The following is a 12,798-nucleotide window of genomic DNA, read 5'->3' on the forward strand; positions in this document are numbered from 1 at the left end:
GACCTATAATAGAGCTAGACTATAGGCAGATAAAATTATTTTAAAAATATAATAATTTTAATTTCTATATTGCTTATAAGAAAATAAGTTTATATTCTTAAAGCTATTTTTTAGATTTAGTTAGATTTTACTAAAGTAGTCTACATATAAACTACATACTAATTTTAAAAAAGTCTAGTACTCTCTATAATCTAGCTTAAAGAATAAAAAATATATAGTTAAAATATTTAAAATTTAAAGACTCTAATAATACTAAGTTTACTTCTTAAAAAAATTCTTTAAAGGAGATATAAAGAAAACTAGAAAAGTGGGGATAGTTTTTTAGAGACTTTCTTTATTTTATTTATTAAATATTATTTAAGAAATAATTTTAGACTTTAAAATATTATAATAAGAATTTCTATTAGATTTTACTAATTATAGATATTTTAGTAGATGTATAGCTAATTTTAAGAATTAGTTAATAATAAAAATATATTTACTAGTAAAATATATGTGTTTTTTTTTCTTTAACTTTATAGAATTAAGAGAATTAAGTAAAATTATATTTAGGTCTAAAACAAATCTGATAATTAAGAGACATCTAATTATAAGATTACTATATTTAATTTATAATATTATCTACTATAATAGTACTACTATTGTCCTTTAAAAAGTGTATCTTTTAGCGTTTTTTGGTGTAAAACGCTGACCCGAAAGCGGGGGGGACCCGAAAGTGGGTGGCCGACGTTAGTGATTGTAATGACGCAGCTCTTGTCTGTGTTGGATTATCATCTTTGGTCCACTAGTCACAACACGGATGCCTGGTTCCCAAGCGATCCGAGTTCGGCCGAACTCGGTCCCGCTAATCAGTTTGTAAACCTGTTGCTCCACCTTTATCTGTAAAGCAGCTACTCAGTAGCCACTGTCCTTTTTAGCACGAATTAACAATCTGGACCGAGATAAGGCGTCTCAGCGTGAATTACTGACCAATTTGCTATGATAGAAGATCCTAAAAGCAGACTTCGATTGCGAGAGATGGCAAATAATGTATATATAGAACCGCAAGAACAGCGATTCAATCTATAACAGCATTCGATAGAGGCAGCTAAGCATCCATACTAGCTACAACACACCAACCGGCTTAATACCTGCACACCTTTTTCTCATCAATAAAAATCAGTGCATTATGGCTCGAGATCAGGTTTTGGAAGGCAAGACAGCAATTGTCACTGGTGCTTCAAAGCCTAATGGTATTGGCGCTGCGACAGCTTTGTTGCTGGCTGAGCAGGGGGCGAACGTGTGAGTCTTTGCCATGCATGACGTCACGCTGTTAAATCCACATTTGCTAACAACTAGCCGGCTAGATCCTTATTCAATATAATTCGAACAAAGCAGCCGCCGAAAAGGTGGTCAAACTCATCACAGAGCGAGGTGTCAAGGCTACTGCTGCTGAGGCTGACGCATCGTCCGCGACCTTTGGAGCAGACCTTGTTCGCGTTGCGCTGGACAAGCTCAGCAGCAGCAGTATCGACATCATCGTGAACAACGCTGGAATTGCCATCCCTCACCCCGATGCTGCTGCTGTCGATTTAGAGTCATGGGACAAGACCATGCATGCGAACGTTCGAGGCCCATTCCTACTTATCCAAGCAGCACTCCCTCACATGCCTCGCGGGGGACGCATTATCAATGTCGGAAGTATTGCCGGAAAGTTTGGCATTTCTATGCTGACCGTGTATGGAGCATCAAAGGCAGCCCTAATGTACCTTTCGACGTCTATGAAGGATGAGCTCGCTGCCAAGGGCATCACCATCAACATGGTTGCGCCAGGGCCAATCGCCACCGATCTGAGCATGGAGGGCACACCGGTTGGCGACAAGCTCCTGGCCGCCCAGGCCATCAAGAGGGAAGGCCTGCCGGGCGAAGTCGCCGAAGCAATCTCATTCCTGGCAAGCCCCGGTTCGAGCTTCATCACAGGCCAGCTGCTTGCCGTGGACGGAGGCATCCAGAATCCTTAGATAACTATTAGTTGCACATTCGACTCACTACAATTTAAAATTGGTATCGTGAACCTGCACCACTATTAAATTGCTTACCATCTGTGACTCCTCTATGCCGAACACCCTGCCAAGAGACGAGGTCCAGAAGCTACCAAGGATTGGTAAAACGACAATTCATAGAATATAGCAAATGTTATAAAAAAAAAAGACAGCAGACCAGTCCAAGGACGAGGAAAAAGCCACAATGAATCTGCTTTTAAGAAAGCTAAATAATGAAGATAGTGGAAGAAGAAGCATTACGAGGCTATTCATATTCGAACGGGCAGAGTACGATGAAAATGAATCGTGGACATAAAGAGATAACCACAAAGGTAAGAATACGCAGATTCCAAAGAAACGGCCGAGTTTTTAGATGCGGCTTCCACATTTCTTTGCAAATATCGATGAATGCACTAACTTACACAGCACACTAGAACAGTTTGGTACAATAGTGGAATGATGCCTGTAGTGCTGAAAGCACCTTCTGCGTGGTTGCCCTGGCATTAGAATTTACTTGGAGCACATTGTTGTCCGATAGTGGTTACATGTCAGATAGTTCCTCACGATACCCTTTTCGTGCTTCGTTGTGCCTTATTCTGCGCCGTGTGGTGACGTAGCGGCGCCTGTTGCCGGGGTTTGTAACTTCTAGTACGCAAGGTCGTGCTACAGTGCAATTAAATTGCTATTATTTGGGCATTCAACTTTTCCCAATTCGCAAGTAAAACATTATATACCAAGCGGACTAGCGGTAAGCAGCTGTCGTACTCTCTCGTTCTCACCAACAATTGACCGCCTTGGCCTGAAGATTTCCCAATTGGCTCTGTTCCCCCTCTTCCGCGTCAACATCAGTTACATTCTCCACTCGCTAACGAGCTTTAGGCATTCTTTGCACTCAGTAAGTTTGGCTTAGGCTAAGATCGTCTCGATACAAGACTAGTTCTACGCTCTCAAACGCGCGTCATTCACCAACGCCGCCTACGTTATGTAGCGGACGAGCTTAAGCAGTGGTCTCACGCCCTCTACTGCTTCTGAATCCACCTCTGCTAGTCAAGTTTAAACAAATTCTCGTTTGACGCCCATGGCATAGCCCTCTCCCTAATTCCAGCAAAGATGCCTCTGAGCCACAGCATATAGGGTAGCGCGATGTGAACGTCGGCTTCGGATAGAGCCCGAAACGCAACCCGCAGAGGGAAAAGAAGATAGAAGTTGCGAGGCCCACAATCGCTCGCCATAGATCTAGACGCAGCAAGCGTAAAGGGAAGGTGATAATCCACACTCTTCAGTATGTCCAACGCCGAACGAAACACTGCCTCGGAAGTTTGCTTCTCGACAAAGGCGTCGCGGTCCACTTGAGGGAGGAGGTGTTGCACAGAGAGAATAAACTGGCTCACGAGAATCAAAATACAGTGGTAGAAACTAAAAGCATTCGCCGCCCGCAAATTTGAAAAGTTTGTGACTGTCTGAAACGGACATGGTTGCGCAGGGTCGCCCGACGCCGAGCTGGGGAGGCTGGAAAATGCTTCGGCGGGATGTCGGGCATCCCACTGAGCTCGATTCGCTTTAATGTCACTGAGCAAGCAAAATGATTTGCGTAGAAGTAAGCGTACACGCGAAGCTGGATAGGGGCTGAGCATTCCATCGGCCTCTACCGAGGTTTGAGCAGAGGTCAAGGCATCTCGCTCTTGGTACAGAGAAGGAAGTTGGGCTAGCGCGTCGAGAAGATATGGAATAGGGCTTTCGGGCGTAATTGCGGTACCATCTCCGCCAAGTGCTTTCCAGTGCGGGTGTGCCATGAGGGACGGGCGGCGAGAATGCAACGACGCGGTAACAAGGGGCAGACGCATAGCCTCCGTCACGATTTTGACAAGAGGATCGCTCGTCTCTGAAACAGGGCCGTGAATGGCCAGGAGCTTCTCAAGACCCTGGATGTGCTGCAGCCATGTGTGGCTGTTGGCGTTTGTCGGGGCAATAGCCTGCAGGATATGTCAGCAACCATGTTTCGAGAAGCTTGGTAGCAAAAGGGCGGCTGCCGCACTTCATGTAGAGCCAACGCGACTACAGCACCGATTACAGGTGTGATTCCATTTTGGGACTTGTAGGAGCGTTGCATCGTGTTGTTCAACAAGCTCAGCGATTGACAGTAGAGGCGTCTGCCGCTGTTGGCGATGTGTTCGTGTGAGTGGCCAATGCCGTACACGGTAGTGGCCAGGGCCAAGAAGCAATGCCTGGTGACTGTCCATTGCGCTGAGCTTCCTTCGAAGCCCGGAGTGACTATTTTCTCGTACAGCGTGCCTAGTTGACCGAGGCTCGCAGCGAGGTAGGACGAGGTGGTTTGCTCGTCGCCCGCCACTGGCGCAACACCGCGGGGTAGATATGTCTGCTGATGATGCAAGGCAAGCATGCAAGGCCGCGGACTTGCTTGAGCAGGAACAGCTATATTGCTGGCAACCTCATCGGGAGCTTGGTGTTGCTGTGGCTTTTGCCATGACAGCGCTTCCGGCTTCTGCTTAGGCCCAGCCAATGCTTGGCCACGGAGCCGCGTCTGCAGCTGCGCGCCGCCGTCGACGAACTTGGCCCCTCTATATCCGCGACACAAAAATCTTCCCGAGGAGCATCGGCGGCAAACTGGGTGAGTTTCGTCTGGGAGACGGGGATTAAGAGTCGTCAGCGGCGACTGCGTGCGAGGCGGCTAGCTAGCCTGGGACTCACCACATTTGACACGCCGCTCAAGACACGTCCTGCAACCACTTGATCGACCCTTGTTGTTGCCCATGTTGTTGGAAATTCACCCATCGACAATCAACAACGGGAAAGAAAAGTGCGTTTTATGTCTTCTTCCACGGCGCGCGCGATCGAGAAAGATGCGTCGCGGTTTGAGATTGTGCTGCAGTGGGCAGTCAGCATCTGACCGCGCCATCCCGATGATGATGTTCGACTGTCAGCCCGTCACTGGCGCGCCGGGAGGGCGGCCATTTCTAGTGTCGGTTTCCCTGCTCCGCCCTGGAGAGCGGAGAAAAAACAAGGCTGGCTAGTGGTGTTGATCTCGCGAACAAGGGCCACATCGAGATTAGGCCAAAAAAGCTTCAAGAGGCCCGCAAAAGCCGGTGCGCGGACCAGACAGGTCAGGCTTACAGAAACTCGAATTTGGGCCATGTTCGCGAGCATTTGGATAGATATATATATTTGTGTATACTTGCGAGGCAACGCATTGCAATTTGAAGAACGCAACTGCTTCACCCACGTATATACAAGAAGCAAGGCAGACACATCTTGTACATTTCTCAACCACATCCAAATCTCTTGACATCACTATCAACATGTCTCTCCTCATCATGTTTAGTCATATTTATTCAGCCACTCTCATCTTGGCTTCATTGTCGCCTACACACGCCGCATCTTGTCCTGCACCTGATCCGTCGGCGCCGCTTCAAATCAACACCAGCAGCGGTCTCCTCGCCGGAACCATCCCCCTCTGGTCTCCCCGCGTCCGCACATTTCTCGGCGTTCCCTTCGCGCAGCCACCCACAGGAATTAGACGATGGCTGCCCCCTGCCAAGCTCGAATCAGCCGCGCGCTTCACCGCGAGCGCCATTGGACCTGCTTGCCCGCAGCAGCCCCTCAGCAAAACGAAGGGACTCTTCATGTACAGCCCGACGGGGGGCAACCAGACCCAATTCTTCCCTCCCGAAGACGACCGTTCCTTCAGCGAGGACTGCTTGACTCTGAATGTGTGGGCCCCCGTGGCAAGCAAGGAGAAGCTGCCCGTCATTGTCTGGTTCTTTGGGGGTGGCTTCCTACGGGGAGGTACAAACTCGGCGTACTATAACCCAGAGTCGTGGGTTGAGCGGACGCAGGGGCATATTGTTGTTACCGTGAACTTCCGATCCAATATTTTTGGCTTTCCAAATGCCGACGGCCTCGAGGACCAAAACCTTGGGCTCCTGGACCAGCGTCTCGCGCTTGAATGGGTTCGGGACAACATTGCAAAGTTTGGAGGCGATCCCTCTAAAATCGTGGGTTGGGGCCAGAGCGCGGGTGCTATTGCCGTGGACTATCTCAACTTTGCCTTTCCCGCAGACCCCATCTTCAGCGGCCTCATCTTGGAGTCCGGTACCGCGAGTTATCCCGCCAAGCTGTGTCAAAGTTTCGACACCACCCAAGCCAATTTCTCGACAGTAGCCAAAGCCATGGGCTGCGAGACAGCGTCTTCCCCTCTAGACTGCCTCAGAGAAGCTCCCTGGCAGGAAATTCAGGCTTCCATCGATGAGCTTGGCCTGGCGTCTTCCTTCCTACCCATCGCCGACGAACGCCGCGTCTTTTCCAACTACACCGATCGATCCACCAAGGGCGCCTTTTCCTCCGCACCAGCCATCATTGGCACAAATCAACACGAAGTCAATGCACTGATCGCGCCCACCTCGGCCGAGGCGGCGAATCAAACATACGTCGATAGTCTGACCAACAGCACTTTTCTCTGCACAGCAGCCACGGCAGCGCAGCACAGAGAGAGGGCTGGCCGCAAGACGTACCGATTCAGGTACGATGGGGACTTTGCCAATCTCTCGATTCCTGGCGTCCCGGGGGCATACCATTGCGCCGACTTGCCGCTAGTATTCGGCACTGCTGGCGATTACCATGGTGCCTCTACTCCCTATGAAGTTGAAGTGGGTAAAGTGATGCAGGATCTGTGGGTTCAATTTGCCAACGATCCTCATAATGGCCTTGAACACGCCGGGTGGGATTCGTACACGGAAGAGAAAGCTGTCTTACTCGGTCCAGAAGAGGCAGCAGTTTTCGAAATCACAATTTCGCAGCTCGAAGCGGTCTGTCCGAAGTGATGGTCATGTATAGAGCACATGCTTTGGCCGTTTGCTATCCTAGCAATGCAGATGTCGCTATTCTCTAGGCTCTAATTAGACTTGATAATTTCGGTTCCGCCTCATGATACATTTTACATGGTATTCAATTATTTGCTTCGTTTGTCACCCGCTCAGAACCTAGTGTTTCGTTTCCTAGGTTTCATTCTCTAATTGCTCTTCACTCATACAGTCAAAAACTCCACAGCTCCGGGCTCGTGGCGTAATTTCCCTTGAAGGATTATGCAGAATGAAAATAAAACACGGTTGGCGCTGCTGTCAGCCCAGTGGGCTTGTTTCGCAACGATATGTGCGATTTGGAAACGATAGCTGAGAGGGGCCTATCATAGCAGCTGAGCTGATATAGGTGGCAGGCAAGGCGGTGCGGCGAATATTAATTAATTAAATCGAGGCAGGCTGATCAGTTGGCTAGCCCGTGGTGCGACAACGATATCAATGGTGCTATATACATGCAAGAGCAAGGGCATGTGATCCCCACCTCTGGACTCAACTGCAGATAATGGCCGCCGACTGATGCCAATACTCTTCTCACGTGTAAGCTCGTGATCCAGGACGTCGATACGCGCCCACGTCAATTTCCAGTTGAGCGCGCTCGGAATACTTTTCTTTTCTGGGGAAATTAGACTTAAAGAAAAAATTAGAACCCGCCATCCCGCGTGCTTGGGATTTGGCTGTCTCTGTTTGCTTTTTTTCCTCTGCCGGCCGTGTTGGCCAACGAGATGACGCTATGCAAGGGCTGAACGCGTGGTGAGAAGCGGCAAGTGTCTTGAACGCGATTCGCGTCGAGGCAAGCGAAATGAGTGTTTACTTTTTGAAAAAGAAACTTGAGATGGAAGCGAAATAAAACGGCGTTTTTTCTTCTTCTCTTCGGTGGTGAATTACAATCTCAGTCTAGATGCAAGGTGCGATACGCCTCCATGGTGGGGGGCAAGACCATTCGGCAGAGACCTTTGCACGGTTCACTTTTGCTGGGGAAAAAGCGTTGGCGGATGAAATCCTTATCAATCAAGCTGGAGGAAATGGCAAGACGTTTCACTGCGGATACAAGAGTTGAATACGATTTGCCGGACAATACTAACCATGCTGCTGCCAGGGCACCAAGGTAGACGGCATCAAAGCCACAAGGGTGTTGACCCTGGCAATAGAGTCCAAGCAGACACTTGAGACGCCAATATCCCCGTCGTTAATCCGAGGCGGGAGATGTGTGGAGTATCACGCCTCTCGAGTGGCTCGGATGTCATGTCCATCAGAGAGGGGATAGCCGCCGAGGCTGTCTTGGCCTCTGTCCTGGGATGCCTTGTCGTCTCAGCAGCATGTCGGCAGGCCCCTTCATATCATGGGATAACATGACCGCCTACCGCTTCAGGAGCCGATTGTCCAACGCTGTAGAAAAATCCGCATCGCATCGCATCACAGCAGCAAATGTCCCTGACTCGTCGGCATGGATTGTTTGTCTGTATAACTTGAGTGCCTGCATGGTACCGAGACAGGGTCCCCAAACTCGCTACCAGTACGGATGCTCCGTACAGATTACGCACAGCAACCTTGGGGAATCTTGGTTCTTCGGTCGTTGTGCACGGTTTCGATGCGCAGGGAGGGGCAAGCAAGAAATCTGGGCGATGAGAGGGACTGAGCGCTGAACGTGAGGAGATAGAGTTTGAATGGTTCGAGATGCCGTGAAGCTGGCCACTGCTTCAGTGGTCTTTCGTACTTTTTCAGTGGATGGTGAGGGACTTTCAGGGAGAGGGGCGGGCACCGGGTTAGTGGGCAGAGGTGGTGTGCGGCGACATGAGACGATTGGCTCCTGTGCTGGCTCGGTGGGCGCTTGCGCAGGCACAGATGGGCCGAGAGGGGAAGCATGTATCGTCGTCGCGAGTTTCACATACAAAAGGTACAAAGCCACACTCGTACTAAGCTAGCTGGTACCTGAAACCATCGATGGGCAGGGGCATGTTTTGGGCTGCGCGCCGGTCCAGGGCATCATTGGACGACGACGACGAAGACAGTCGGCACCAAGCAAAAAGGGCCCAACAACAGGTTGTATCACACCGTCGATGGCAAAGAGGCCAAGCAAGGCAAGGCAGAAAGCAGCATGAAGAGGGGGGAGCGGGAACGGCGACGAGGCGATGCGACACGTCAACACACAGGAACAGAGTTTGATGTGCGCGGGAACCTGGGCGCGACCGAGATCAAAGCATGCGGGCATTTTGTCAAGTTTTTGGTTTGCGAGCGCTGCACACATGTAAACAATGGAAAGTTTCTGTTCCCTCGATCCCTCCATCCATCCAAAAGAGGGCGGACGGCTATAGTCCGGCCCCGGTAGGTACCGGTACTGATAGTCGAGCATGTCATTGACTCTCAGCTGTTTAATTGATTTTTCAGTCAGCATGTGAGAAAAAAAGAAGAGCAGAGACCACATCCTGGCTCTTCCCCCACGGACAGGGGGGCATCCAGGCCCTTGCTCCCCAGCGAGCCGGCTCGGCGGGCACGGGCGAAGCGAGACATTTGCTACTTTTATTGGTGCTAGTTTTGCTGGGAACCACAACAAATCGAGTTTTCTGGCTCGGTCGATCACCAAATAAATACTGATAGCGCACAGTCTAGAAGGTCTTTGAGTTTGCCATTACGAGTGAGAAAAGGCCGCGCAGCAGGTGAAAAACAGCGTGGAGGGAGGGATACAGCGGAGCGAGGTCCGCCAGAACTGCTGGGGACCAGCACGCCATTGGCAGCTCGGCAGAGCTTGAGGCGCCCGGCCAGGGGAGTGGGCACGCTGATGGCGCCCAGCCGGTGCAGCACCATTGGGCGGGCGTCGCCTGTGATTGGCGGATCGCCGGTCCGGACGGGGCGCACCTCTGCTTTTCTTTCTGCTTTTCCACTCGCTGACAGGAACAGACCATGCATCCATGGCCTTTTGCCAGGGATGAATCGGCCAGGAACTTATTCATGAAGTGGGCGTTGTGGCTCCATTGTCGGGTGCCTGGGCCCTGGCGCTGCCTTTGATGGGTGCTGATAGGCTGCGCACAGGGCCCAGACGGTGGATCGGCCGTCAGGCTTCTGGGATTTTTCTAGCGAGCGAGGACGCCCAGGTACCAGCGGCCTGGTGGCGTTGCTGCGCCGGCAGGGGCTGTCAAAGGCTGTTCTGAGGGCCAGAGGTACCTAGATCCTTGCGCTGCCTCCCTGCCGTTGAGCCTGTACCTGCACAAGCCCGTCGGTGTGCGTCCGCGCGCGACGACGAACCAGACCCAAACCTTTGAATGTATCTTTTTCTTTCTTTTCTCGTCGTTTCTCTCTCGGTACCCTTTTTTTCCCCCTCCCACAGTGGTGTGCATCTTGCGTGGTCCTGCATCTCTCTTCCCACCCCATCCTCTCTTCCCCCCATCGCCAAACGTTTTTCCTTCCTTCATATTCTTTGCAAGAATACACAGTCCTTTTTCGGTTTTTTTTTTCTGCTCCTTTTCCGCAAACGCTGGTCTCGTCCTGCGCAATTCACGATCCGTTTCTCTCCTTTGACGACGTGATATCTCTCCTTCCTCTTAGTCTGCGACTAAACGTTACGCTCTACGCTACACTGCACCACTACGCACAACGCCTAGCACAACGCAAACCGTTCAACAACAACGTCGAATACTGTTTGCGCCCCGACCATTACAGCATCTACGCACACTTTCAAACTTGCAAATAAAATCGCCATCCGCTTTGAATTCACTCCTTGATTCAAGCCCATCGAATTTCTCATCGTCTCTCGTCAAAAGGTTTCCTCCGTCAGCCGGCAAAATCCGACAAACGCTCAGCAAACGGACAACAACACTAGCCTCGCACCTGCCAGGTACCAACACAGCGCCCTCACCAAAAAGGGAACCCCGAAAAAAGACCCACAGCGCACCGCACGCTACTCGCTCGCGACTCTGACCAAAAAAAAAGGCTTTCGGAGCGCCCAGTTTCGTTTGGTTGAATTACTGAACAGCTTGGCCTTTTATCGTTTCTGTCAGATCTTTAGACATTATCCAGGATTCAGGATTTCCAGAACCGCCAATACGCAGCCTCGCCCGCTTCCTTTGCCAATCCTGCTCGGCCCTTTTCCCCGCAACACGCTGTGCTGACCACCGCACCTGCTCAGCACTACCTACACTGTCCGCTAGATAGCCCACCAGTCACCTTCCACGTTGGGAAGCATCAACCATCACCACGTCCAGCTGCCACATCCTGTGCCGCATCCCACCGATCCCACCAGCGCTGCCCTGCACGACGCCTCGTTTCGCACTGCTCCACGCTCTGCAACGTTTCTCGCCAAGCCTATCCAGCACTGTCTGTACCTGCGAGGAACATCGCCGTCTCACCTCTGGGTCACAAGGTCCGACCTACCATCAGTCCAACAGCGCTAACGGCACGACAATCCGCGCTACCTCACCTGCCTAAAGGTTTCTCCCTGACGCTATCGCTCCACCACCTGCTGGCCTGACTCTGTACCGGTGCATCCACTCGGCACTTGCTACTTCTGAATCTGGTTGTATAATACAATCTGATCGCCCACCGCCGTTCCGGCCACGATTGTCCTCACTCGCAGTTTACACAAATCACAAAAGCTTCGCCATGTCTCTGTCGCGAGCTTTCACCACCTCTCGCCGCAGGCTCGGCCTGGACACCGACTCCACTCCCAGCTTCATGAAGCGCAGCAACACCACCAAGGCTCCCGAATTCCGCCCCAAGATCTCTGGTCCCGTTGAGCTCATTCACACTACCAACATTCTCACCTACAATGCGCCCGACCTGCCCCGTCCTCACCGCAGCAACTCGGCATCTTCCAAGGCTGCCGAGTCGGACACGGAAACCTTCATGACCGCCGAGTCTACGCCCCCCACCAGCCCTGATGTAGCTCCTGGTGAGCGCGACTGCTCTTCGCCCACCCCGGAGCCAAACCACCTGTCCTGCTACTTCCAGACCGCTGCCCAGGCCACTCCGGATCCTGCCGCGCCCGCCATTCCCAGACGCTCGCCCTCGCACACCAAAAAGGCCAGCTACGAGGCCCTCGCTCGCAAGCGCTCCGTCTCCCGCCAGTCGCGCGACTCCGACATGTCGGCCTCTTCGCGCCCTGGACTGACCTTTTCCCGCGCCTCGTCCACTTCAACACGTGCCTCGTCCGCGTCCCACTCGTCTATTGCACAAAAATCGACTCCCGTCACCCCACCAGCCAACCCCAGCAAAGAACCTCATCCTTTTGGCCAGGAGCTCGCTCAGGTTAGCGAGCTCGCCGAAGAGTATGGCGTCGGCAACAAGCTCAAGCCCATCGACGAGGAAGAGGAGATGTACCTCAACTCCCGTGGCCTCACAAAGTTTAGCGCCGACGACTACCTTGGTATCGTCCACAGCCTCAGCAGCTCGTTTTTCGCTGAGCACCCTGCGGCGCCTGCTCCTCTCTGGATCTAACTTTCCTGGTCCAAAGGACAGACTTGACAATTTTACTTTGCATCTTCGGCTGTACATATTCAACCACATACCGCGGGGAGCCCATTTGCCAGGCGAAGGCTCATCTGCACACTCCATATTTCTTTTATTTGCGCAACTACGCGGGACGAACAACTGGGACACGGGATTTAACAATGGTCAGCGATTGAGGGACGCCGCGGACGGGCTACAGGCCCTGTCTGCTTCGAGGCGGATTTTTTTACGGTGATTTAGGGCGATGGCGTTTATAGACACGGTCCATCGACCACTACGGAACAAACTTGACACATGTTTTGACGATTTCTTTGATTTGTATGGTTATTACCAAGAGACGGGGCATAGTTGATCTTTGCCCACAGCCGCGACGGCATTCAATCCAATTTGCTTTACTTGCTACATATCAGCATGCTTGATGTGCTTCACTTGGTGACTCGAGTTGTCTTGTGCGATGGCTCTTT

The 12,798-nt window shown here is 51.5% G+C and overlaps 4 protein-coding genes across 5 annotated transcripts; 3 read left to right on the forward strand and 1 right to left on the reverse strand.

The window, feature by feature from the left end:
* Nucleotides 1-1,168: 1,168 nt before the first annotated feature.
* LMH87_005023 (uncharacterized protein) lies at nt 1,169-2,000 on the forward strand (the record flags this gene model as incomplete). The annotated part of the gene is made up of 4 exons (XM_056202664.1): nt 1,169-1,214; nt 1,271-1,281; nt 1,347-1,673; nt 1,734-2,000. 4 exons carry the CDS (start codon nt 1,169-1,171, stop codon nt 1,998-2,000), a joined length of 651 nt encoding a protein of 216 aa, XP_056058197.1.
* A 1,064-nt stretch (nt 2,001-3,064) lies between these two features.
* LMH87_005024 (uncharacterized protein) lies at nt 3,065-4,814 on the reverse strand (the record flags this gene model as incomplete). Of its 2 annotated transcripts, XM_056202665.1 has the most annotated exons (3): nt 3,065-3,994; nt 4,057-4,661; nt 4,731-4,794. In XM_056202665.1, 3 exons carry the CDS (start codon nt 4,792-4,794, stop codon nt 3,065-3,067), a joined length of 1,599 nt encoding a protein of 532 aa, XP_056058198.1. The 2 variants fall into 2 exon arrangements, with proteins under 2 accessions (XP_056058198.1, XP_056058199.1); XM_056202666.1 differs by lacking the exon at nt 4,057-4,661 and having other exon boundaries at nt 4,731-4,814.
* A 524-nt stretch (nt 4,815-5,338) lies between these two features.
* On the forward strand, nt 5,339-6,859 carry LMH87_005025 (uncharacterized protein; the record flags this gene model as incomplete). Its single annotated transcript, XM_056202668.1, has 1 exon — nt 5,339-6,859. The coding sequence occupies one exon, from the start codon at nt 5,339-5,341 to the stop codon at nt 6,857-6,859; it is 1,521 nt and encodes a 506-aa protein (XP_056058200.1).
* Nucleotides 6,860-11,488: 4,629 nt separating this feature from the next.
* LMH87_005026 (uncharacterized protein) lies at nt 11,489-12,322 on the forward strand (the record flags this gene model as incomplete). The annotated part of the gene is made up of 1 exon (XM_056202669.1): nt 11,489-12,322. The coding sequence occupies one exon, from the start codon at nt 11,489-11,491 to the stop codon at nt 12,320-12,322; it is 834 nt and encodes a 277-aa protein (XP_056058201.1).
* Nucleotides 12,323-12,798: the final 476 nt, after the last annotated feature.

The sequence above is a fragment of the Akanthomyces muscarius genome, chromosome 1 (assembly GCF_028009165.1).
Source record: "Akanthomyces muscarius strain Ve6 chromosome 1, whole genome shotgun sequence".
Taxonomy (NCBI): Eukaryota; Fungi; Ascomycota; class Sordariomycetes; order Hypocreales; family Cordycipitaceae; genus Akanthomyces; species Akanthomyces muscarius.